This window comes from Coenobita brevimanus, chromosome 46 (assembly GCF_032717465.1).
Source record: "Coenobita brevimanus isolate Jiangsu-jjx chromosome 46, ASM3271746v2, whole genome shotgun sequence".
NCBI lineage: Eukaryota > Metazoa > Arthropoda > Malacostraca > Decapoda > Coenobitidae > Coenobita > Coenobita brevimanus.
In genome coordinates, this window is record NC_136999.1 from 9,645,354 (window position 1) to 9,673,131 (window position 27,778).

A 27,778-nucleotide genomic window follows, 5' to 3' on the forward strand; every position below is an offset into this window, starting at 1 on the left:
ATCTATTTCACCCCTTCGCATACTTATTCTTATCTATTTCACCCCCTTCGCATATCTGTTCTTATCTATTTCACCCCCTTCGCATATGATTTCACCCCTTCGCATATCTATTCTTATCTATTTCACCCCTTCGCATATCTATTCCTATCTATTTCACCCCCTTCCCATATCTATTCCTATCTACTTCACCCCTTCGCATATCTATTCCTATCTGTTTCCTCTTCTTCATATTCATCTTCAAATCCACTTCAAGATTCCCCCTGCTAAGAGTAACTATAATTTCTTCTAGCTTCTCCACTGATTCGCTAAGAAAGTTTAAAGACTGCCAAGATTTCCAGGTAAACACAAGACGATCTTCAAGAAGATTGAGTACACTGACATCCTTCTATGCAAATGGCCATTATGATTAATAAACACCGGATACAAAATTCATGTGCTTGCATGATCTAATATATGACCCCATGAAATCCTTCTATATGTCTATAAAAAAAAAAAAAAAAAAAAAAAAAAAAAAAAAAAAAAAAAAGCGGGAGGGAGGCTATGGTATATGGCCAAGGAACAATTATACCAAGTCTGAAATGAAATGATGAATGAATTACATCAAAATACGTGTTTGGAAGAAAGAAAAACAAATTGACTGAAAGAAAGACTGAAAGAAGAAAGCTCCATGGCAGTGATGAGACCACAATTTCTCGTCAGCAAATCGAAGACCTCTTGATTGTACACCGTCTCTATGTCATTTGCCATCATAATATAAATTTATGTAAATGTCATCTACCCATGCAGTGAACTATGTTAGATGAAATTGTGTCTCCCTAACACCTCTCTCTTTTCGTATGTACCTGGCTGCTCTTAAAACTTTATCGTGACCTCTCTTTTTGGTTTGGTATTTTCTGGCTGTCCTTGAGGAGGTTTATCGTGACACCTCTCTCTCTCTCTTTTGGAAATTTCTGGCTACCCTTAATGCTTTATCGTGACAATGCTATCTAAAAGTATCCCCTAGTACTATAAATTTCTTGTACACCCTGCCCTCGAATGGCTCTTAATCAATGTCACTCTTTCACTTCTTTCTCATAACCAAGAAATGAAACGTGTAAAGGTTTCTTCTATTCTAAAGTTTTCTCACTTACGTGATTAATAACTTGAGGAAGATCCAATGTTGAGTAACCACTATGAAATCCAACTTGGTATAATTCGATTCATTAAGATTTTTGTGTAAAGTTTGCACAGGGAAGGACTTTTATGATGATTTAAGCCTTTTATGTCATCTTTTTTGGTGGAAATGCAAAACAGACGCATTTTCCAGGATCTTGATACTAGTTTGCTTTCTACGGATTTCATTAATAGTTTTGCCAAATCGTTTAATGCAGCCATCTCATCCTCAATAAGATCAGTGGTAAGACTATCATGTCCTACGTTACCTTTACACAGTCCTCTCAACTTGTATTTACCAGTTCTGATGTAATAATGGGAATCGCTGTCCAACACTTACTCTGAGACTACACTGTTTTCATTCTAGCCTTGTCTAAACTGTCATCTGTCCATCTTGAATGCTGAGATGTAAAAATAGGTTGACACTAAAACATGATACAAGTCACGAAGATGCGCCACGGAAAGTATCCAGGGCCATGGTATAATCATTTTCCTCCACTATCCTATGAAACAAGCCGAAGAACGAAAATCTGGCCCACCTTTAGGGTAAAATTGGTCTAGTTTTGATCTGACTACCGTAGAGTATTCCATATATATTTTTTTTCTTTTAGCTGTTTTGATCACTACATTTCCGTTCTTTGTTACTTTCTCATTACCATCCCTCAATGCAATCATTTGGTTTCTTCCTATACTAATCCTCAATCTGGTTACTCTAAGGCTTTATTCATTCTTTACTTCAGTTTTGTTTAAGTTAGACTTTGGAATCTAACGGTAGCAACAATAAAATGAAAACGACGGAATCGATATGAAGGTGTTTATACATAAATACAACATTACGGCATTCGTAGCTGGCAGAATGGCGGGAAGAAGGACGAGGAAGAGCGAAGAGGAAGAGGACGAGGAAGAGGGAAGAGGATGAGGAGGAGCAGGAGGAAGAAGAGCTGCACAGGGTCTCTCGGAGGAGGAGGAGACGAAAAGGACGTGAAAAAAGCGAGAGAGAAGCTGGAGTAGGAGCATAGCCGGAAGAGGAAAAGGAAGAGGGGGACGAGGATTTAGTTAAGGGCATTAAGGTCCGGCGTCCGGCACTGAATAGCACGGTCAAAAAGCCAGCCCTGACAAGCCTTGGAAATTTGTCCTGGGCCGCCTGAATATCACACTATGTCTCCGCCGTTTAACAGCTCTTATAAAAACGCACGACACCACCTAGAAAATATTGCCTCCACGCTCTAAATTATTAACACTCTAAAATTACACACCTTGGAAAATAAACACTTCACATTCAGAATTCTTACCTCTAAAATTACACAGTTTGGAAAATACACCTAATACGCTCTAAATTTTTAACTCTAAATTACTGTACACAGCCTGGAGGATAAACAATATCGGCATCTCTAAGTTATTTGCTACTTCCCTCGGTGATAACAAAAGATGCCAACATTTACAAGGAATGCAAGATGGTCTCCACATAGATACATTACACCATTTTTCACACAGCTACATTACACAGACATTTACTTCTGTGAATTACCATTATAACTGATGAACATAGAAGCATGTTGGATTGTCATATTTGTGTGTTTGTATAGCCTGACCTTTGACCTCAAAAGGCCTAAAAAAAGATGAAAAATAAAGGGTGTCTGGGAGTATTTGCCCAAGAAATAATTGTACCAGTTACTAATGGGCTAATGAAGAAATTAAATAATGAAACCAAACTGAAAAGTGTAAGAAAGAAAGAAACTGAGCGATGTGTGGTGACCTAAACATTTCCCTAGACTATGACACGCAACCATCACTGTGAAAATTCAGGTCCCAGTTTTAGTTCTGTTGGTGATAAAAGACCGAGGCAGAGAGACCCTGTCCATACGTCTCGTGATCGGCCCAGGAATCGAACCCAAGCCCGCTAGGTTGTGAGACGAATGTGCTTCCAATTAAACCACCTGTCACTCCCTCCTTATGGTAAATACTGGAACCGTTTACTCGAGAGAGAGAGAGAGAGAGAGAGAGAGAGAGAGAGAGAGAGAGAGAGAGAGAGAGAGAGAGAGAGAGAGAGAGAAATTTGAAGGCGGAGGGCAGGGTGACATGGATGTGATTCGTCTGTGGCCACCTCTTCCTAGATCAGTGAAGTGGTTACAGACAGACAGAACAATCCACTCTATTCTCTTCATGCAGCTCTTAAAAAAAAAAACAGGATACCCCATGTAATACAGAGGAAAATTATGACACTCGAGAAATAACAAGTACTTAGTGGATATATTAACGCTATTCCAAGGGTCACATATGAGGACCGACCTATATTTCCCGATACTCCTCTAGATACTCCTCTTCGGCAGGGAGGGAGAAAAAAATGCTGTGATCTAATTTAGCGTGAAGGTCAAATCCCACCTAAAGCACCATAAGCGCTGTAAAAACTGGGCGAGAGGGAGTTTGCGAGGAGTGGTGGTGCGGCTTAACACGGCATAAAGAAACGTACACGCAACTCGCACACACGCAATGTGGACGGTCTCTCTTTCTCTCTCTCTCGCTCACAAACACACACACACACACACACACACACACATACACACATTCATAGCCCATATACATGCAATTCACACATACATACATATATATAAATCTCTCTCTCTCTCTCAAACAATCGTCAGAGTTTTTTCCAGGGTTTTCTCCCCACTTCCTGCATGATAACTGCCAGCCAGGAAAAAGTATTATCAAGGTTCAGACAGACTTTTTTCGACATTTCTTAAACCATTTTTTCTTTTTGTCTATTTCCTTCTCAAGACAGCTCACGAATTTATTTGTTTATTTATTTATGCAGAATCCTTGGAGGTAAGTAATGTTTTCGGTCGAGTCTATTTCCATGTTTTTATCTGGTCTAGATGGGTACTTTTCTGTCTGTGTGCTTCAGTTTTGTTTCTTTTTATGATATGTTATTTGTGTGCTTTGCTGTCTGTGTCTGTTTTTCAGTTATTTTTTGTTTTTGTCATTTTTCTGTCTGTATTTGTGTTTCTGTCTGCGCTTTTTGGTGATGTTTCTGTATTTTCTGCAGGTCTGTGTCTTCTGTGTTCTTGTTTTTTCCTATCTGCCGGTTTCCCTGTCTATTTATTTTTTTATCTGCCTGCTTGCTTTTCTATCTGTCTCCTATAAGTGTGTACTTCTATTTACTGTGTATCTTCAACTAGACGGTTTTAGAGAAGAACCAGTAAAAAAATATCCTCTCTCTCTCTCTCTCTCTCTCTCTCCCTCTCCATCTCTCCCACCCTCCCTCTCTCTCTCTCACGACCAAAACCATCCCCAAAAGTGTCCAACAAGATTTTTTTATATATATATTTCATTCTTGCTTCAACCATACAGCCTAAATCGAACGCAAAAGCCAGTGACCCACATCTCCCCTTGCCCTCGGTGTATATTGCTATTCATGTATTCTGGGCAACTTTTACGAGCCCCATTTACGATAACATAATGGGATTTTACCGTCCTGGTTATCCTGTTTCATATGGCCTATTTGATTTCAGGCACACCGTTACTAATTCAGGTGTAAAACGGACGTGAATGTGGGCCTCTCTCTCCCTCTCTCTCTCTCTCAGGTCAAATTATGGTATTTACAGTGATTCGACATACAGTATCTTTTAATTTCTCTCTCTCTCTCTCTCTCTCTCTCTCTCTCTCTCTCTCCGCTTCTTCACACAGACTATTTGATTATGAGCACTCCATTACTAATTCAGGCGCCGAGCAGAATCTCTCTCTCTCTCTCTCTCTCTCTCTCTCTCTCTCTCTCTCTCTCTCTCTCTCTCTCTCTCAAATATCAAAGAATTCCCACCTTTTTTTTTCACGGAAGAAAAGGCCATAAGGAGAAGATCAGAAAGAAGAGGAGAGGAAGCGAACAGGGAGAAGAGAAAACGGGATTAAACGAAAGAAAAAGAACAAGGAAGAAGAACACGAAGATAAAGTCAGGAAGAGAAAGGCAGAGAGGAAATATAAAAGGACGGAAGCAAAGGAAGAGGAGAACATGATGAACGGGAAGTCAAGAACGCGAAGAAGAGGAGGAGAACAGTTGAACAGGATGATAACACTAAGAACAGGAAGAACAGAACTGGGAGAGCAAGAGGAGAACACGTAAAACTGAGAGAGAGAGAGAGAGAGAGAGAGAGAGAGAGAGAGAGAGAGAGAGAGAGAGGAGACACGTGGACTGACAAGGACAATGAAATAACTCGGAAGAAGAGGAGAGGGCGAACCATAGATCACATTACAGAGTTTAAAGCGATCTCTCTCTCTCTCTTTCTCTCTCTCTCTCTCTCTCATAGATCAAGTGACGGCATTCAAAGTGATCCTACTCTCTCTCTCTCTCTCTCTCTCACGTTTAAAATACCGTAAATTGAAATAAACTGGATAGAAAATGGTATTAGGGAGCTTCCTATGCCTTCGAGAACACGGCCTAACTATCGCCTTCACCTGCAATACGCAGTACCACTAGTATATGATGCTAGTCACGAAGAAGTGTTATGGAAGGATGAAGAGCCACGGTACTGACTTATCTCTCACAGGGCTATGCGAAAAAAGCCGCAAAAGGATCAAAATCTGAGCCAGGTTAAGATGCAAGAAGAATTAACAGTGTGGTGGTGATGAATGTGGAGTAAGAAAAAATCCGGGAAGAGAGAGAATAATACAGAAAGTTACACAAATACAATCAAGGGGAAACAGAAGTACTAGCAGACAAAAAACAAATAACATTAAGTGATGACTGACAAAAAACAAGGGAAGTTATTCACGTTCTTAAAGCTGAAATGAGAGAAAAATCAGGTCTATCCATCTATCTATCTGTTCCCAGACGCCTTAATCCCCTGAGGCGTGGCCACAAACAAATCGCCTCCATGTCGCCCTGTCCCCTGCCATTGCGCTGCCCTCTCTCCAGCTCACACACCCCTTTCTCATATACCTTCCCAATCCATCCCTTTATCTTATTCTCGGTCTCCTCCTTCCTCTTCCCCCCTCCACCTCACACACACTCTCCCCGTTGTCTCGCTCTCCATCCTCTCCACATGGCCAAACCACCTCAATGTATATTTCAGTGCGATCAGAAAAAAAAAATAATAATAAAAAAATAAATACTGACGACAGAAAACACACACAGGGAACTAAATACATTATCCCTTTCACCACCGGGAGAAATACGATACTGCGTCACCCGGCATCTGCACCTGGCGGCATGTAATTAATGAGGCAGAGTCACGCGGCGCCTGAGCACGTCGTAACATATGACCAACCACTCATAAATTATACTCAGAGGCAAAAATCAAGGGTAAGCTGGCACAATATTTACTAAAGGGCGCTACTGGGACAACACGCTGGATATGAGCAGATGCTAACTGGTGATTTACTCACACACACACACACACACACACACACACACACACACACATTGAATATACGATCAACCTAAACGAGAGGAAAAAACCGTGGAAACTGATAACAAGGGCCGAATGAACGGATATGAACAGACAACAACTTATTACTGATTGACAAAAAGCAGTCGGTATGCAGTACATCAGTATAAATAAAAGGAATTAACAGTGGAAAGACATCAAATACACTGCGAAGGAAAAAAATACGAGGAAATAAAAGGAAAAGGAAAGAGAGGTGAGGGGGATAGAATGAGAAACAAACTATGCACCAAAAGCACAATCGGTATATAAAAACTGCTGCGGATACTGATGCTGGTGGTAGTAGGTCCGTGCTGGCTGCAGTGTAAGAGCAAATAAGACAGAAAAAGAGAGATGAAAGGATAGACTGACAGAAAAAGATAACGACGAAGGAGGGAGAGAAGCAGTGTGAGACAGAAAGAATGAGAGAGATGAGGAGGACAGATCAACAAAGACAACGACAAAAGAAGGAAAGGGAGAAAGAAAGAAAGAGAGGTGGAGGGAAGGGACAAAGCGAAAGGCAAGCGACACACACACCAATCAAACTAATCCATAAAAAACATTAACATAAGAGACAAACTACACGTCAACAATACATACGGTGCATTAATATAGTGGCGGAGACGGATTCTGGTGGTAGGAGGTGGGTGTTGGTGGCGGTACAGGTGAGGGTGTCGTTGTGCCAGTCCCTTCCAAGCCGTGACACCACCAAATCGTTCCTCACTAGGCGGGGACCTGACACCTCCCACCCCGAGTCCACTATCTGGTTACCTCGCCACCACGTCACGTTTGGAAGGGGCCAGCCTGTGGAATAATAGATTACATTTTATTCAATTACCTTAGGGTTTGTAGCTCAGGATATGACGCAATATAGGATTGGTTAATGTAATCCTTAGCTGAGACTGCAGTAAAAGTCTGTAATTTTCTGTGTGTGTGTGTGTGTGTGTGTGTGTGTGTGTGTGTGTGTGTGTGTGTGTGTGTGTGTGTGTGTGTGTGTGTGTGTGTGTGTGTGTGTGTGTGTGTGCCTGACTACTTCCCTGAAACCCGGCAGTTCCCCTTCGGTGAGGCGGTGGCTCAATCGGTAGAGAGGTGGCTTGCGGTCCTACCGGACCCAGGTTCAAATCCCCGCTGGTGCAGGGAACAGTTTAAGGATTTGAATTTCATTACGGCAGACTTTACTGATCTACCAGAAGACCCGCCGACATGTCGTAAAAATACCCCCGCTAATACCAATACACCAGTCCTGTATGAGACAGCCCTAGCATGTATTCAATATGGACGGTGGGTGTTAGCGCCGAAGTGGTGACATGTAGAGGTGTACGACATGTAGGAGGACTACTGGGCCTTGGGAGCAGGCTGAGAAGCCTATGTCCAGAGTCGAGCACATAAAATATAGAGAGAGAGAGAGAGAGAGAGAGAAATATCAGACGGTGGCACACCTTCGCATGTCACCACCTCGACACTAAAGAAACAGTTACACATCAAACCACTTAGTACGAAAAGTCTGTATAAAACTGAAAATAACTGAAGTCAGCAGAATAAAAAATCACTAAATACAAGATGTTCTCAGGCTGAAGGAGTTACAACAGAAACGTAAATTAATACAGAGAGCGAGGTGTGGAGTGTGAGGAATGGAATTAAAAACAGTGAAGCAAAAAGTGGTTCAGGGAAAAATGAACACAACGTGGCGTGGGCTGACAAGGGAATTAAATGAAAAATGAAAGCGAAGAGCATTTAAAGAAGAGAAATGGTACACGGGTGAAGTAAGTGAAGTATTAAACAAGAAAAATAATGTAGAAAACGTGGACCGTCAAAGGTAAGGGGAAGTAAAAAAGAAATTATTTAGTCAGAGAAAAAAAGGCAAGTAATGGAAAATAATAAAAAACAGACATCAGGAAATTAATTTAGAATATGTACTGGACAGAGAGAGAGAGAGAGAGAGAGAGAGAGAGAGAGTTAAATATAGCCTTCATTTACCTCTTTACACCTACATTGCCCTCTCGATCTGAATAAACAGTCTGGTAACTGCAACACTAAAACAGAATAATACACGATCAGAGTGAAGGGATTAAGTAAAAATGGCGAACACTCTAACTCCATTCAACCCCATCAGTAAGATGATTTCTGATTTTAATTTACTCTTCCTACTTCCCGACGAATTTATATAGCCAGGGACAGACTTACAAGAGTTAGATACAGCCTTTGTTATCCCCCTCCCTATTATAGGGCTCTTTAAAACTAAATAAAATTGTTTTGTAGCAAGAAGGAAAAATGCATAAGATGTCCTCCTGCTCAATGGGTCATGGCTGAGAGAGAGAGAGAGAGAGAGAGAGAGAGAGAGAGAGACAGACAGACAGACAGAGAGTCAAAACTACAAATGCTCACCTTCTCTGGCCAAACAGGTGAAGACAACCATGACCCCCTCTTGATAGGGCCCCAGAACCCCGTCCTTGGGCAGCCCTGATTGACGGTCCCTCAGTTCGACAGTCGGTGGCTCTGTGGACAAGGCGAAAAATAGAGTTCGTTAATATGTCTATGTGGAGAGAATGGGGTGAGAGACTGACTGGGAGTGTTTGAGCGAAGTGAAGGGGGAAGAGTTAATGGAGAGAATGGAGCGGGGGAAACTGACTAGGAGACCGTATGTGAGTTAGGTGGAAGGGAGGAGGTAAGGGAAAAAAGTAGAAGGGGGGGGGGATAATGGAGAAAATGGAGAGGGAAAGACTGACTGGGAGATTGTATATGAGGTGGAAAGGGGGGGGGGGGATATGGGTGGAAAAGGAGAAACATAAATTAGGCTACTTAATATTATGTGGAGAGAATGGAGGGAGAGACTGACTAGGAAAACGTATGTGAGGTGGAATTGTTGGGGTATGGGTGGACAAGGAGAAACACTGGGCCACTTAATATTATGTGGACAGAACGGAGGGAGAGACTGACTAGGAGAATGTATTTGAGTGAGGTGGAAAGGGGATAAGAATGGAATGTTAATTAATATACTTATGTTTCTGTAGCAAGAGTGAGAGTAAGAGACTGACTAGAAGAGCGAACGTGAATGAGGTGGAAAAATGGGACAAGGAGGAACAATGGGTTGCCTAATACGTCTGTGCGGAGACAATGAAGAGGGAGAGACTGACTAGGAGAGTGTATGTGAATGAAGTGGATGGGTGGGTAAGGGGAGAGGAAGACCGAGGATGAGATGGATGGATGGGGTGGATAAGTATATGAGAAATGAGGACGCGAGCTGAAGAAAGGGCAGCATGATGGCGGACGACAAGGTAACATGAAGGTAAATTCGTCAGCGGCCACCCCTTTCGGGATTAGGACAGTTGATTTTATATAGACTGATCGACTGATTGATGTTTGCTTAAATAACTGTTAATCTATCCAGCTGTTTATCTATACAATCGGTGGTTCTTATCTTTCCTGTTGCTGTTAAAATAAACTCCATTAATTCTTTTTTTCTTTTTACCACGTTCCCACGCATTTGACAGCAACGCGCGCATACCTTGCTGACCATTTCCTTTCCACCGCCGGAGGAGTTTATTCAGCGTAGAAACGACCTTTAATAGGGAACAGAATAATTTCTTGCGTAACGGGATGCTTTATTTACATTATCCTTACTTCCGGACGATTTTATTCAGCTGAGAAAAGCCTACAAATAGTGAAAGGATTAATGTAGTATATAACAAAGTCTTTTTTCTTTAATCTCAAAGCTAAAAAAAAATCGTCTAATATCAGGGAAATAAAAAAAAATACAAAGACGTCCCCGGGCTGAAGAGGCTAAGTGGTGCAATTTCGAGCGTAAAATGGACAAAAATAGTGCAAAATTTTTCATCTCATCTCGGTACAGTTCAAGGATGCAAGTTTGGAGGAAAAAGATGCAAAGGCTTGACAAAATTTCGCCATGAATATTTTATGGGTGTCTTGTAAAGGTTGTCTGGAGTGTAAGCAGCGCTGATCCGACCTGAGAGTGAATATTAGAGGCAGGGAAGCTGGCTCACTCGCTCAGGTGCACTCTGGGGACGAGAGGGACAAGAGTTCGCCTGCCGGTGCTGTTCCCTGGAGTCTACTTCACACTCGGGGCATGTCTGTCACTTTCCCCCCTGCGTCTACTTTACACTTAGGGTATGTCTGTTACTGTCCTCTGAGTCTACTTCACACTTCCGTCCTTCACTTTCCTCCCTGCGTCTACTTCACACTCAGGGCATGTCCGTCACTTTACTTTCTGCGTCTACTTCACACTTAAGGCATGTCTGTTACTTTCCTTTGAGTCTACTTCACACTTATGTCCGTCACTTTCCTCCCTGCGTCTATTTCACACTCAGGGCATGTCAAGGGCATGTCCGTCACTTTCCTCCCTGCGTCTACTTCACATTCAGGGCATGTCCGTCACTTTACTTTCTGCGTCTACTTGTGTTCACACTTAAGGCATGTCAGTTACTTTCCTTTGAGTATACGTCACACTTATGTCCGTCACTTTCCTCCCTGCGTCCACTTCACACTCAGGGCATGTCCGTCACTTTACTTTCTGCGTATACTTCACACTTAAGGCATGTCTCTTACTTTCCTCTGAGTCTGCTTCACACTTATGTCCGTCGCTTTCCTCCCTGCGCCTACTTCTCACTTAGGGTATGTCCGTCACTTTCCCCCCTGCGTCTACTTCACACTTAGGGCATGTCCGCTAATATCCTTCCTGACTATTTCACTCTGCTTCACACTTAGGGGACACTTGCCACTTTTTTCCCCTGACCCATCATATCAAAGAGTCTAAGGGCAAAGACTTACACAAAGGCCCGCATTCTCGGTGGTTGATGAGGCTCCCTAACAACATTTCCTAAGTGGTTTATTTGTTTATCACGCCTTACTCCCCTCTTCTGTATTACTTAAATTCTTCAAACGTGACCATACTCTGCATACATAACGTACAGAACAATGTAAGCCAGCCATATCCAAAAATAAATCACTAAGGAAACGGGGTTAGGGAGCTTCCTTAACCAACGAGAATACAAACCAAATCTCTCAGCCTACGAACATTAAAGAACTGAGGAAAGTGAAAAGTTAAATATCAGGTGAACTTTTGTCCCGACTGTACGCACTCGGGGCCCTGTTCACTATATCCTTTTCACCTTAACTTGGCCCAGATTTTTATCCTTTTACAGCCTATTTTACGTGGCTCAGTGGCAGAATAAGACAATACCACGGCTCTACATTGTCTTCATAGCACTTCGAGTCCTGCGCCATTTTCTAGTGTCAATCTATTGCTAAAACACTTAATTCAAAAGGAGACGGTGGCAATTTTAGGCTAAGTTTGAGTAACACGAGTATAAGCTCCACTGTTATGCAGGATCGACATTCAGATCTCTTGTCACGTATATCTTAGCTCCTGAACCCCTTTCATTCACTGATGTATTTTTCAATTTATTCTCACTGTCATTAGGTGATTTTATTCAACTTAAAGAGATTAACGGGAGGGGCCAGACAACCTCCACTATTCCCATCAGCACAGGAGGGCACTGAATCATTTGGAGGAAACAATAATATAATTTTAAAAGAATATAAAATAGAAACACATCACCGTAGTCGAGGGAGAATATGACCGTAGTAAGGGAGATATTGTTGTTGCTGTTACCCCAGGCTCTTCGGAAACGTGAGCTCGGTGGACTGAAGGCTTAGATTTCCTTTCTCCTGCAGTCGAGTAACCTCCACTCAGGAAGGGGATAGGGAAGTAGCTGAGGGACGTTTGTATAACCAGCAAGTTGAGCCTCCACGTTATATCAGTGCCACCACGTGAAGGCACCCTCCCCAGCCCCAGAGAAGAAGATAAAAGAGCCAATTACACCCTTTCTGAAAATCGTCCCGCTTAGAATCCCTGGCAACGAAGAGGCGGCACAAAAAACTCTGAGTAAAATCGTCTGGAAATAGAACAAAAATGAAGTAAATATAACCGTCCCAAGCTGAAGGGGATCAATCTCTCCTGATAACCCTGGCACGAACCCTGACTCAAAAAATCGTCTGGCAGCAGCAAGAATAGCGCGGAAATCACGTCCTCGTAGTGAAGATCTAGGGTGCTTAAGGGGCGCAAATCCTGAGTAGTGAATAAAATCGTCTGGAGATGGCGAAGAATAATGTCAAAAAGTCCTCAGGGTAGTGAATAAAATCGTCTGTAGGCAGCAAGAAACTGAATGTCCCAAGAGCATAATGAATAAAATCGTCTGTGCGCAGCAATAAAGTGAATTAATGCCAAGAGTATACTGAATAAAATCGTCTGTAGGCAGCAAGAATAAAATAAATTCCAGGAGTATACTGAATAAAATCGTCTGTAGGCAGCAAGAATAAAATAAATCCCAAGAGCATACTGACTAAAATCATCTGTAGGCAGCAAGAATAAAATAAATTCCAGGAGTATACTGAATAAAATCGTCTGTAGGCAGCAAGAAGTAAATATATCCCAAGAGTATACTAAATAAAATCGTCTGTAGGCAGCAATAAAGTGAATATATCCCCAGAAAAATAAAATCGTATGAAAATCGCAAGAATAAAGTATCAGGTCCTCAGGTCGAAGGAGTTAAATTCCGGCAGATACTTCGGCCACTTCTTAAGGGACGCGAACCCGGGTCCACCTAATTCCGCCTGACACCCTCGCTCAGCACTCCTTCAGCGACTAATTTAAGCTGGGGTGAGGAGGAGGAGGAGGAGGAGGAGAGAGAGAGAGAGAGAGAGAGAGAGAATGGACAAACAGTATTTGAATTGTATGTATATATGAATGAATGTATGTTTGCATATATGTTTGTACGTATGTATGTGTGCATATGAATGAATGTATGTATGCATGTCTCTCTGTATGTATGTACAGTATGTGTGTATGATCGCGGGAGTGCTGCTGCTTGCATGTGTAAACTGATGTGCGTGTACATCCATGTGTACCTCAAACACTACTCAAAATCAACACAAGCCTCCCTATTACAGTAAGATCACATAAAACAACCCCATAACTCTATCATAAAATACAAGTAATTCCACTCCCACGTAACATTCGCCTTGCATAGGAATTAACAAAGGTCAAGCAAGGTATCAGGTCAGGTGGGTCAAGCTTCCATATTAACAATTAGAGGAGAATAATTATAATCTCAGTGTGTACGAGTCTTTAGCACTTCGGCCTGCAAAGTGACTATCCCGCTAAATTACCTTCTTTTACTCCTTTAGTTGGTTATAAATGAGTTACTTGAGGAGGATCTGGAGCTACTTAGTGTGACATACAGACACAAATGAGGAAGAGGTGGACCATCTTGGGCTCGTATTGTCGTCGGGTATGGAAGCTCCCCAACACCTCTTCCTTAGCGATTTATTATTGGATATGAGTGGTTAATATCCTTTTGTATGTTATTTATGCAGAGTATGGCGATATTGGAAGGATTGGCGTAACACAGAAGAGAACAGTAAGGAGCAGTATGCAAAATAAATCACTTGGGAAAAGGTGTTAGGTAGCTTCCTCACCCCACGAAATACCGGCCTTGGTGTTGCTGTTGATGTATTAGAATGTAATAAGACAAGTACTTCGAGAAGGAGAGAATGAAGAATTAAGATTGACTATACACTGTTCACTTTAACCTCGTGTAAAATTCAGTTAGCCCCATACTGTTTAACACCATTATCATTTGGTCTGTTATCATCATCATGTTCATCTTCAGTCTCATCAACATCATCATGTTCATCTTCAGTCTCATCATCATCATCAATCATCATGGTCGTCTTCAGTCTTACCGTCAAATACAATCTCATCACCACCGTCGACATCATTATCATCACCATCTTCTTTTTCTTCCTCGTCTTCATCTTCTTCCCATTTTTTTTTTTTTTACAAAGTCACTTATTTTCCACCCCTAAGCTTTAGTGTGTCGTGAGAAAGGGTAATATGCGCTACTTCTTTAAAACTGAGAGTCTTTCTTAAAAATATGCCAACACAGAAACTAGGTTCGAACTGTAACTGTAGTAGCAGTAGTAGTAGTTGTTCTCTAGGCAGTCTGGCCGAACAGCCCCGAGTCTCTTAGGAAGGCCGTGGCCAAGATCGAGCTTCCCCACAGAGCTCTCAAAGAGTGTATGTTGTGTTGTTGGCGTTGGTGATTGTGTGTAATGCAGTCTTCCATAATGTGCTTAATAGTATGGGGTGCTGTGTTGCATCCTGGACAGGCATCAGCGACGCAGTCATTCAGCCCCTTCTGGTAGCAAAGGAGGGCTGGATGGTGCCCACATCTCAGACTGACCAGGTGGACCCTGTCCTCACGAGGGAGATAGGATTCAGAAGGGTGGATGTCAGGAGGCCGTGCATGCAGTTGTGTGTTGTCTGTAAGTGACTGAATGGAGCAGCGAGTGATCTGAGTGTGGATATGCTTCTGGAAGCTGGTCTGAGGTGGGCGAGGGGGCAGAGATGACAGTATTTGTGTATGGTATCGTGTGCTGGGTGTTGTTTTGATGTTCCTTGGTATGGGTGGATGTGCTGCCATGTAATATAGTGGATGTCGTGGGTTTGTGGAGGCTGCAACAAGAAACTGGGTGCCTCTCATGTCTAGGTGATCCTTGACTTTGAGGACATTGGTTTCTTGTTGTAGGTGGTCTGTGGGTGTCGTAGCTGTGCAGCCTGTGATTATTTTTAGGGCCTTGTTCTGCATGGTCTGTAGTGTTGTAGTGTGTTTTGGTGAGGTTAGGTGCCCAGGCAGAGCTTGCATAATTCATCACTGAACGTATGTACTGTTTGTATACTGTGGTGGTGGTTTCTTTGTTGCGTCCGAATGTTGTATGGACAAGTGACCTCAAGGCATTGAGTCTTGGTGTTATTTTATTTTTAATGTTTGTGATGTGTCGTTTAAATGACACTGATGTATTGTATGTTACACCATGGATTTTGTGTGTGTGTGTGTGTGTGTGTGTGTGTGTGTGTGTGTGTGTGTGTGTGTGTGTGTGTGTGTGTGTGTGTGTGTGTGTGTGTGTGTGTGTGTGTGTGTGTGTGTGTGTGTGTGTGTGTGTGTGTGTGTGTGTGTGTGTGTGTGTGTGTGTGTTGTTTATGGTGAGAGTGGGATGTGACTGTGTTCTGCTGTCCAGTTTGTAAGAAGGGTGACTGTAGATTTGGCTGGGGCTATTTTGAGCCTGTTTGTGGTGACCCATTCGTGTAGTGTGTTGAGGTAAGGTCGGATGATGAGTGCAGCTGTGTTTGCGTTTTGGTGCATACATGTAACTGTTATATCATCTGCATAGGAAGCTATGTGTATCTGTGGTGTGTGGGGTGTGGGTACGTCGTGCATGTATAGGTTAAAGAGTGTAGGGGACAAACAGATCCTTGGGGGACGCCGTTTGTGAAGTTTCTGGTATTAGAAGACTGACTGGCAAATGTTACGTGTGCACATCTGCCTGCTAAGTAGCTTGCCAGCCATCTTTTTGTGTTATTGTGCATGTTTGTGTGAGTGTTTTGTTCGTGAGGTTGTGGCGGGGGATGGCATCAAAAGCTTTGCTGACGTCTAGTGTGATTAGGAGTGTTCTGTGTGGTGGCCTAGCTGAATTCATGCCATCGAAAACTCTCTGTGTAAGGTTTGCAAGAAGGGTGCTTGTGGAGTGTAGTGGCCTGAAGCCATATTGTGATTGGGCTAGGGGAATGTGAGGTGTGACTAGTTATAGTACCAGTTGTTCAGTGACTTTAGAGAGGGTGCAGAGGAGTGTGATGGGGCGGTATAAGGAGGGTAACGTGGGGTCTCTGTTGGGTTTAGGGAGAGTGATGATAATGCCATGCTTCCCGATGTTGGGTGTTATGTTGTGTGTGTAGCTGTAGTTTGATATGTTGGTGAGTGCTTGTATGCCTTGTGGTCAAAGGTGTTTACGGTGATTGTTGCTTATGTTGTCTGGTCCACAGGTAGATGAGTGCTTAAGGCTGTTAATGATGTGCTTCGTCTGGTTGTAAGTGAAAGGTGCTTAGTCTGGGTCTGTGGGGAACTGTCTCTTACGTCGGATGATACGTCGGTCTTCAAGATGGGGGTTTAGATGGCAGACTTGTGAAAAGTGATTGATGAGAGTGTTTGCTTGTTGTTTGTTTGAGGGTATGGTGTCTGTTGTTGTGATGGCAGCGTGTGAAAGTGTGGTGTTGCTGTTTGAAAGTGTGATGCTGTTTAGTGTTTTGTAGAGTCTGCTGATGTTTGTTTTGCGGTCAAGTGCTTGGAGGTAATTTTTCCAGTTTAGTGTTTGCTGTTCTGATATTTTATTGTTTATCTGAGTGTTGAGTTCTTGTATTTGTTGTACGGTGTCTTGTGTATGGGGTGTTGGGGAGTGTTGCAGTGTGTCCCGTTGTCTGATGAGGCCTTGAAATTCCGGTGTGAAGTTGGGGTTGTGCCTCTTTCTGTTGCATCTAGGGATGTGTCTTTTGTCTGCGTTTTGTATAACTGTACTGAAAGTGTGCACAGCGGTGTTGATGTTTGTGATGGGTGTACTGTTTAGTGTTTCGAAATGTTGTTGTTTCAGTTACAAAGGCCTCCCAGCTGGCTCTCTTATAATTAGTGTATGTGTGTTTGTGGCCAGCTGGGGTGATTCTGGTTTTGGTAGTGATGATGATTGGGAGGTGATCAGAACCTAGGGTTTTGACCACTCTCCATGATGTAGTCGGGGCGAGGTTTGGGGAGCAGAAGGTAATGTCTGAAGATGATGGGAGGAAGAGGGCTTGGTGTGGGATATGGGTATGTTGGTCTAGACTGGTCTGTAACTATTTAATATATAGACGACTAATTTTTTTTAAGTTGCCTATTTTCTTTATAAAGGATAATGTAGTTTATACTGTTACTTGTATTGTAGGCGTGCTTTATATTCTTTGTTGTTGTTGCACCACACACACACACACACACACACACACACACACACACACACACACACTACAAGTGACGGGATCGAGTGCTACCCAAGCCTGTCTACGATAAGGGGGAAGGGAAGGCATTCCATAAGTCAGTCCCTATTACTAAGAATTTCACAGTCCCTCAGGCACCAAATAAACGTGATTTTAACTACAACAAATAAATAGTACGGTAGTTATAATTGGATTCCTTACTGAGGAAAAAAATAAAAATCGGCTGCTGGGTCATAAGGCTATATCCTCGTGGAATTAGGAATATTATTAACATATTTTCCTTAAAGATATCAGTATTTTGATTATTTCACGTTAATGGTTTTTTTACGTAAGAAAAAAGGAGCCAAAGGCCAGGAGTCCGGAACACTGTTCCCTCCATGAAAAAACAAAAACAAGAGAGAGACAATTTCAAGATCCGTTCATTTCGAGATGCCTGGACATACTGCGTTTGAAAGACTGGAGGTCATAGGCAGTAGGAAATACAGACAGAGGGACACACTTCCAGAGCTGACGTGCTGTATACATGAAGGACTGAGAGTAATGATTAGCTCTTTCAGTGCGGAGTTCCAAGAGAGGGATGCTTTCTCGCGGTGGCATCAATATAACAAGGGAATTCCACTGTCCGGTTATACAAATGGCTATCAGCTTCTTCCCTATCCCCCGAAAGGAGGATGGTGGACTGCAGCTGGAGGACAACTTCAGCCTGCAGTCCGCCAAGCTCACGTTCAGATGACCATGGGGTTACAACAACTACCACCACTACTACTATTACTACTACCACTACTACCATCACTACCAGTATGACTATTTCCACCATTATATCCTGATATTTTCACATGCGTTTCTTGCATTTTTCTTTTATCGACACATATTCCATAAATAAGTCTATCTATCTATCTATAGCCCGACGCCCTAATCCCGCAAAGGGTGGCTGCAGACAAAACGCCTCCAAGTCGCTCTGTCACCCACCATTTGACTACCCTCCCCCCAACTCACCCCCCCCTCCCTCATATACCTCTCAACTCCATCCCTCCACCTCATCCTCGGTCTACCCCTCCCTCTCCCTCCCTCAACCTCACCTACATACACCCTCTTAGTCAGTCTTTCATTCTCCATTCTTTCTACATGTCCAAACCACCTCAGTGTATTTCTCCTAATCTTCTCAACCACATCCACATCCACCCCACAATGCTCCTTCACTTCTTCATTCGTCAACCTGTCCCTCCATGTCACTTCAAATGCTCCTCTCAAGTAACTCATTTCCACTGCTCTCACTCTTGACTTGTTCCCCTCTTGCAAGGTCCACGCCTTGCTTCCATACGTCAGGGTAGGGATCACAATACTATCATGCAGTGACTTCTTAACTTCCATACTCACCTCCCTATTTCTCATCACTGCTTTCAATGAACCAATAACCTTCCTTCCCTGCTGTACCCTTTCACGCACTTCATCCCCCAAAGTTCCATCCTTACTCATCACACTACCCAAGTATTTGAATGCACTCACATTCTCCATATCCTCACCAACCAACCTCACTGTACATTCTGTGACTTCATTCCTCTCAAACACCATAACTTTACTTTTGTTTACATTAACTTTCAGCTTCCTCCTCCTACACACTGTCCCAAATTCATTCACCAAACCTTGCAACTCCCATTCATCTTCACTCAACAATACTGTATCATCAGCAAACAGTAACGACGGAATCTTCCAAATCTCACCCTCATTCATCAGAGCCACCCCCACATCCACTGCCCTACCTTGTACCTCCTTTACAACCCCATCCATGTATATATTAAACAGCCATGGAGACATCACACAACCCTGTTTCAGTCCCACATTGAGATCAAAGAACTCACTCAGCTCACCATCCACTCGCACCGTAGCCCTAGCTCCATCGTACATACTCTTCACAGCACTCAACAATTTCCCTTCCGCTCCATATATTCTTAATACCTTCCACATACCTTGCCTATCTATTCTGTCATAAGCTTTCTCCAAGTCCATGAAGGCAGCATACACTTTCTTTCCCTTCTCTAGATACTTCTCCACTAAACATCTTAGAACAAATATCTGATCTACACACCCTTTTCCCTTCCTAAATCCCCCTTGTTCCTCTCCAACTAGCTTCTCTGTCATATGCCTAACCCTATCAATGAGTATTCTACCATATATTTTACCAGTCACACTAAGAAGGCAAATACCCGTATGGTTACCACATACTTCTCTCTCCCCTTTTCCTTTGTATAAAGGAACAATTATACCTGATTTCCAGTCCTCTGGAACCCTTCCCTCTTCCCATGCCAATCTACACAACTTCCATATCCACTCCACGACAATCTCACCCCCATACCTAAGCATTTCACCACACACTCCATCAATTCCTGGGGCCTTTCCCAACTTGACCTTCTTCATTGCTTCCACTACTTCCGCCCTACTGATCTCTTCCTCCCTCCTCTCATCTCTTCTTCTCCCAGCCATTCCCCAACCATTTATACTCGCACTGCTCTCACTCTCTACATTCAACAAATCCTCAAAGTGCTCCTTCCATCTCCTCAATTTCTTCTCCACCAACAATCTATTATTCCTGTCTTTCACTCCCCTACTATTTCCCCCTTTCACACTCCCTTACTTTCTTTACCTCCTTCCAAAACAATTTCTTACTCTCCCTCCACTTCACACTCAGATTCCTCCAAAACTCTTCATCTACTTTCTTCTTACTCTCCTTCACCAGTCTCTTTACCTCCCTTCTCCTGCTCACATATACCTCTCTCTTCTCTCTCTCATCTTCTCCCCTACCTCTACTCGCTAACCATTCACTATATGCCTTCTTCTTTTGTTCCACAGCTCGTTTCACCTCATCATTCCACCATGCTGTCCCTTGCACACCCTTGCATCTCCTCCTCACTCAACAAACCACCTCACACGCTGCGCCTATCTCTTCCGTGAATATCTTACATACGGCTTCCACCCCTTCCGTCTGCTCTAGCTCATACCTTCCCAATCTTTCTTCCAATATGCTCTTGTACTCTGCCATTTTCTCACTATCTTGCAAACTCTCCACTCTTCTCACAGGAGCTGTTTCCTCCTGTCTTCCCCTTCGTCTCCTCAACCAATTTCTTTGCAGCTTTACCTTGGCCATCACTAAGTGATGGTCCGAGACTCCATTCCCCCACCCTCTCCACACTCTTGCATCCAACACTTGTCTTCTCATTCGCTCATCCACACACACGTAGTCTATCATTGCCTTTCGTTCAACCAGTTCACCATCCATCCTCCTCATTACTCTCCATGCATATCGGTGAATCATCTTATGACGAAAGTAGGTGTTGGCTATTGCCAACCCCTTACAGGCACAGATGTCCACCAACGCACTACACAAAAATATTATTATGGCAAATACAGAATTAACGTAACAGGAAAGAGATGCTACCAAGCCTCATTAACCCACAAGAATATGGGCCAACAGTGATGAAAATGTGGCAGGCAGGATACTGGGTTGGGATCTGGAATCTTCCCCCCTCCTCTCTCTCTCTCTCTCTCTCTCATTCCAGTTGCTTCTCAGACTACAATGCCTTAAGTTAACGCAGCTAAGACTTCAGAGGTAACAACTTGCGTGAGGCGGAAGGAGACACTCGTTATAGTCTTTCCACCTTAACTTGGCCTAAAATTACCGTCTCTCTATCTGAAGATAGAGAGACGGTGCTGAGCTGGAACAAAAGACTAACGCAAGAATACGGCGGCAGTCACGAAGATGTGGTATGGAATTAATTTAAAGCCGAAGTATTGTCCTTTCTTGCTACTGAGCGACGGGAAATAAGTAGCAAAATGATGATTATCCGCCAAGTTGGACGAATTAAAGGACGGTGTTGGTACTGTGACGCTGCCGAGAAACAGAGACAGATACAGGCAGACAGACAAGCGGACAAGCTGGCGGAGAGATAGACACCGATAGACAGAGAGACAGATAGATAGACACAGTTGGACAAATAAAGATACATACATATATACATACAGAGACAGATATATAAACAGACAGATTGGTGGATAGATATAGGTCATGTCTGTTGTCCTTACTGTCCCTTTAATTGCCTGGCTACACGCAAGGGCTTCCAGTGCGAGTATTGAAAGCCTGCTGCCTCTCTGCCCCACCACGGCCCCCAGTACCCTCACACCACACGCCAATCACCAGCCATCACACACCGCACCATGACACACCACATCACAGCCCCCAGGACCCTCACACCACACGACAATCAGAATTCATCACACCACACCAGGTCACACACCACCACACCACATCCTGCCACACCACATCACAGCACCGAGGATCCTCTCACCACTAGGCAATCACTAGCAATCACACACCACACTATGACACATCAAACCATACCACACCACACCACAGCCCCTCCCCCCAAGGATCCTCGCACCACATAGCAATCAGCGGCCATTAAGCATCACAACCTACCACTCCACACCACACCATTCTACACATCACACCACACTAGTCTCGTGCACTGTTATACCACACGGCAATCAGCATCCAAAACACAACCCATCCTGCCATTCCAAACCACACCACACCACAGCCCAGAGCATCCTCATAGTACGGGATAATCAGCAGCCATCACACATCACACTACATACTACCACACTCTAAACCACACCACATCATACCACACCCTGCCACACCATACCATATTAAACCACACCCTACCATCTCCACATCAGGCCACACCACATCACACAACGCCACACCACCACTACCACCAGACTGCCTTCCTCACACCACACAACTGCCAATACCACAGTACATAATCTCCACAACACCACCGTCGCCACACCATTACTTCCATCACAACACCTCCACCATACCATAACTACCTTCAGTATAATTATCCATTCCTACCACACCACTACCATACCACATCTACCCTCACAAGATTACATAACCTTCATCCTCATCATAACATAACAACCACTTCCTCTGCTACCACTAAACCACCTTCAATGCACCACCATCATCACCACCACAACCACCAGACCATCAGCATAACTAAACACCCTATGACACTTTCCCCACGGCACCAAACATGATCTCTCTCTCTCTCTCTCTCTCTCCAATACGCATCCCCTGTTTTCCACAACACCACTTCCACTACACCATCACCACACCACATCACTACCACTACCACCACCACTACTACTACTACAACATCACATACCAGGTAACCTTCAGCATCACCACATCATCATCCAAACTCTCACAGTAAAACACAACCATCATCGCTCTCCCCACCACACCACAATCACACCACATCACCACCTCAATCACACCACACCTCCACTACCACACAACACCACCACTTTCATCAGCATAATTCACTCCTCCTCCACCACGCCTCTCAGAACATGACCTGTCTTCACTCATCACCAGTACACATCCCCTACTCTTATTATCTAACCCAGGACCTAACCCCCCAAACATACTACCATCCTGCCTTACCCCACGTAATTCCACTGCTATCAAACGACTTGCCATCACGTGATCTTACCACCTCCACCTGGATCCAATTACACACACACACACACACACACACACACACACACACACACACACACACACACACACAACTAGTATGTGTCTACTTACTTTGCTGTGACTGCACTTTTCCCTTAGCCATCATTTTCACGGGACGGAAAAATAGTCTCTCCTACTTACACTGTATCCCACTTACTTATCCGTGGCTTACCTCTAACTACCCATTGCTAACACACACACACACACACACACACATACACACACACACACACACACACATACACACACACACACACACACACACACACACCACTCCCCTATTCCTTTCCAATGATATCCAAGTCTCAGCCACATCCATCCACAACCACCACACACACTCACCCATCAACATCTCATCACCCACCCTTCACACATTAACCCACAACCACTCACCCTCCATCCACCCACATCCACATCAACCCACCCACACCCACCCACCCAGCGTCCCACCACTTATCGCTACAATTATGCTAACAGGGAGTTCCCACAGCTGGTAATTAACGCAGGAGCAGAGTGGCACACACTTCCTCGCCTGCAGTTTTCCTGAATGGTGGAGACGCGAGCCTGGGAATACTGATGTGCTGCCTTCTACTCCTGCCTTCAGTGGACCGGGAGACTGGTTCGCAAAATTAGCTGGTATGTAGGTGTGTGGATGAGACTGACAGGTGACTAAGAGCTTGGTTGTACAGTTTTGTTTACATTACTCGCAGTGCTGCATTGACACACCAAAATATAGTATGGTATCTACTCTTTTATCACACACACACACACACACACACACACACACACACACACACACACACACAGATAGATAGATGGACAGATAGCGGTAGGCATTACACAAAACGAGAGACAGATGCAAGGTTCAGTAGGCACTGCACAAAACGAGGAATCTCTTGCACTAAACCAGCATAGCATACTCTCATTGGACAGACTCGGTAATACGAGTGCACGAGCCACTGGGAGGAGACCAAGCCTACCATGATCTGTCCTGGAAATGAAACACAACACGCAGGTTCTGGTGATAGTGCGGGGTTTCCTTTATAACCACTCAGTTCATTTGTCTTGTTGCTTCTCTCAGTTTTTGGATATGACGGCTAGAGTTCTTTGAGTAATTTCTTTATATAATTTTGGTTTCCCCCACTTTGTACACTCTCTCTCTCGTTTCTGGATCCTAACTCACCAGATCTTCAAGGCAGGAAATAGGCCAAGGAGATGATGACGATGATGATAATGACGATAATGATGATGATGAAGATGACGATGATAATGATGATGATGACTTACGAATCTCAAGCCACGTCAGCTCAAATGGGGACGTATGGAGCCAAGAACCGATGCTAAACATTCTAATATTTTTCATGTTCATAGTTCCTGTGCCAGCCAACAGGACCGCCAGAGATGACTGTGAGAGCAAAAACAGAGCATTACAAGTTTCAAGGGTTAGCATCTTATATAACTCAGCGGGAAGGTTAGGTTGGGTTGTGCTACGTTGGGTTTGTTTGGGCTTGGTTGGGTTAGGTAACTTAGGCTCGACTGGGTTAGATTAGCTTTGATTTGGCTGAGTTGGGTTCATTTTTACTTGTTTTGGTTGGGTTGGGTTGGGTTGGGTCAGGTTAGTTAATATTATGTTCGGTTCGGCTAGGTTAAGTTAGGCTGGGTCCGGCTATATTGGGTTGGTTTTGGTTGAGTCAGGTTATGTTGGGTTCGTTTGAGGTAGGTTGTTGCCACTATTAACATGGCCTATACTAGAGACGTTCCCTGATCCCCACCTAACATAGCGGTGGAAGTGACCGGCAGGAGAAGGCAAGCCCCAGCATAGCCCAGTAACCCTTTGATATATTAATTAGGACCTGCTTTGAGTCGCTCCTCTGAGGATACTAGTTTTGAAGCTACTAACCCTTCAGCACGAGTATGTATTTTCTAATATATTCTTGCTCTTCATTCGCACGATTTTATTTGCCATATTAGTACTTGGATCTTCGGTTCCAGGCTCATCTAAATGTGAACCCTGTGGACTGATTGAATCTGCCTTTCTTTCAGCAGACCTCCATCCTCCTTTTGGGGGATAGGGAAAGAGACTTGGGACGTTTGTACAACCAGGTAGTTGAGCCGACCAGTTATACTGATGCATCACAAGATGGCGTCCCACTCCACATTTTTAAACGCCTGCCCTAACATATGTAAAGCTTCCCACACTATACGTAAAGTTTATCTTAACAAGTGTAAAGCTTATCCAAGTATATGTAAATTTTACCCGGCATATGTAAAGCTTTACATCGAAATAAGTAAAGTTTACCCCCCAAAATTTACAGAATTTATTCCAACATATGCAAAAGTTAACCCCTAGCATATGTAGAATTTTCCCAAACATATGTAAGGTTTACTCAGTGTTAGTAAGATTACCGAAGTGTATATAAAGCTTAACTCCAACACTTGTAAATCTTACCGCAACATACAGTATGTAACATTTATCCCAGGATATGTAATGGTTATCTTGGTGGGTGTAAATTTCACCCACTATATGTAATTTTGCCCAAGCATATGTAAAGCTTACCTCAGTCTATGTAATGTTAATCCTAGTGAGCATAATACGTAATATTTACGCCATGAAATATAACGTTCACCCTAGTATATGTAAAGTTTATCACCAGCATACGTACAATTAACACCAACATATGTAAAGTTAACTCAGCATATGTGAGCTTTACCTCAACATTATGAAAAGTTTACCCAGGTATACGAGCATGTAAAGTGTACCAATGTATATGTAAAGTATACTCTAGGATATGTAAAGCTTACCCTGGTGTATGTAAACCTAACCCAGTATATGTAAGATTTTTCCCAAAGTCTGTAAAGTCTGCTCAAGTATAAGTAATGCTTCTCTTGCGTAATTTTTTAACAAATGATGAACAGAGGAAGGAAAAACAAACTAAATAAAAAAATACCATACACCAGATTACAGGTGTCCCCTGTTTATAAAAAATCTGTAGCAGTTGGACTTGGACTGATGTAGGTTGAAGTTTATGGGGAAAACTATTCTGTGGAAGCGCGTTACAAAGACAAGCAGTTTTGGGAATAAATGACTGCAATATGGTGGTGTGACAGTCAAGTCATGAGCACAACCTGATGCCCGTGAAGCATGGGGGAAGGCGTGGAGGGGTGGTGGCACAATGGACGCAACTTCGTCCCTGCATTTGCCATGAGTGTATATAAAGTTTACCGGGTACGTGTTACGGTTACCGCAATATATGTAATGTTTACCCAGTATATATAAAAGTTTACCCCATTGTACACAGCTTAGTCCACTGTACATAGTTTACCTAAGCATCTGTAAAGTTACTCCACTGTATATAAACTTCTCCCCAGTATATGTAAAGCATACTCCACATGTAGATATTCTTAAAAGTTATAGAAGTATATGTAGTTAAACTGCTACACTGGGTGTCATGTAAAAAGAAAAAGTGTTGCAGTCACTGTCCTCTGCACCCATATATATATTTCCTTAATACTGTACATTTTAATACATTTCCTTACTTGTTTTGCATCACCCCCCCCCCCCCACACACACACATAGGATCTCTCTCTCTCTCTCTCTCTCTCTCTCTCTCACTGTGTATGTGTGTGTGTGTGTGTGTGTGTGTGTGATCTCCCTTCCTGTACACCACTCACTTTACAGTGTTACGGCTATAATTATTACTCCTCCGCCTCATCCCTCGTGAACTCCCATCTTTTGACTGAAGTCAAGCACTCGTCCACCTCACGCTACCAGCGCTCCATCTGTTGACTGGATTTGATACTACTAGTTTCCCAACATGTCACCTGACTTTCCCTCCCTTTTTCTGTGTGAAGCGAGGTTGCCTGATTATCTGGTTTCCCGCGCAAGTTCAGTTCACACTCATCCTCTGCCCTGGGAATATCTTAGTGAACCACTCCTGACCTTTACCTGGAAGCCTGTGTTATAGGGAACCCATCTTCAACGCCTTCTTTTGCTGTAAACCATGAGTATCAGTTTTCTCCTTGCATTAGTTCATTAATCTTCTGATGGTGAATGGCTTTAGGTATTTATATTGTTTTTTTCTTAGGTTTAGTTAGGTTTAGGGTTGTAATTATTGTATGTTTAGTTTGTTAAATTAAATGAATAATCAACCAAATCATTATCAATCTACCCTGTAGTTTGTCTAGTTGCACAGTGTTCATGATCCTTCTCTTTTCTTATTGCTTTCCATGGGTCTTCATAGGGTAGATACAGTTAAATACTCCCCATGGATCGTAATAAATGGCGACCGTGACAGGACCTATTTCAGCTAGACAGACATTTACAGTAATGGTGTTTTGAGGGGTTGCTGTTGCTTGTTCCCATAGATTTTAAATTTTCCTTGATGTATTTAGCATTTTGGTATTAGTGTGAAACTTGTTTCCATTCGATTTAAAATCCTTGATGCAATAAACATTTTGGTATTTGTGTGAACTTGTCAGCACATAGGTTTATAGGTTCAGGAGTCTTCATAGAACTTATCTTTCATTTTTAACGAAATACAGGGTCGTTATAAGTTCTATCAAATGTGGGGAATATATCCGGATCGTTTATAATGCCGTATCCCACGCTCCAGTGAGGTCTACATCTGCTAGTTGCGATAGGGCAAGTGGCTAGTTTGATACACTCACTCTTCCAAGTCCCAGATTATTCAAGAATCAAAGTTGTTTTGTCTTATCCTATAATCAGGGGTAATCCGGATCATGCTAAAAGCC

At 43.2% G+C, this 27,778-nt stretch overlaps 1 protein-coding gene across 1 annotated transcript in view; it reads right to left on the reverse strand.

Annotated features, from left to right (window-relative positions):
• The window catches only part of LOC145398806 (protein turtle homolog B-like), a 248,585-nt gene that overhangs the window by 178,224 nt on the left and 42,583 nt on the right, over positions 1-27,778 (reverse strand). Inside the window, exons 3-4 of the mRNA XM_080271615.1 lie at positions 8,952-9,062; positions 7,167-7,370 (exon numbers count right to left, since the gene is read on the reverse strand). Coding sequence (XP_080127741.1) covers positions 7,167-7,370; positions 8,952-9,062 — 315 coding nt within the window. The remainder of the gene's footprint in view (positions 1-7,166; positions 7,371-8,951; positions 9,063-27,778) is intronic.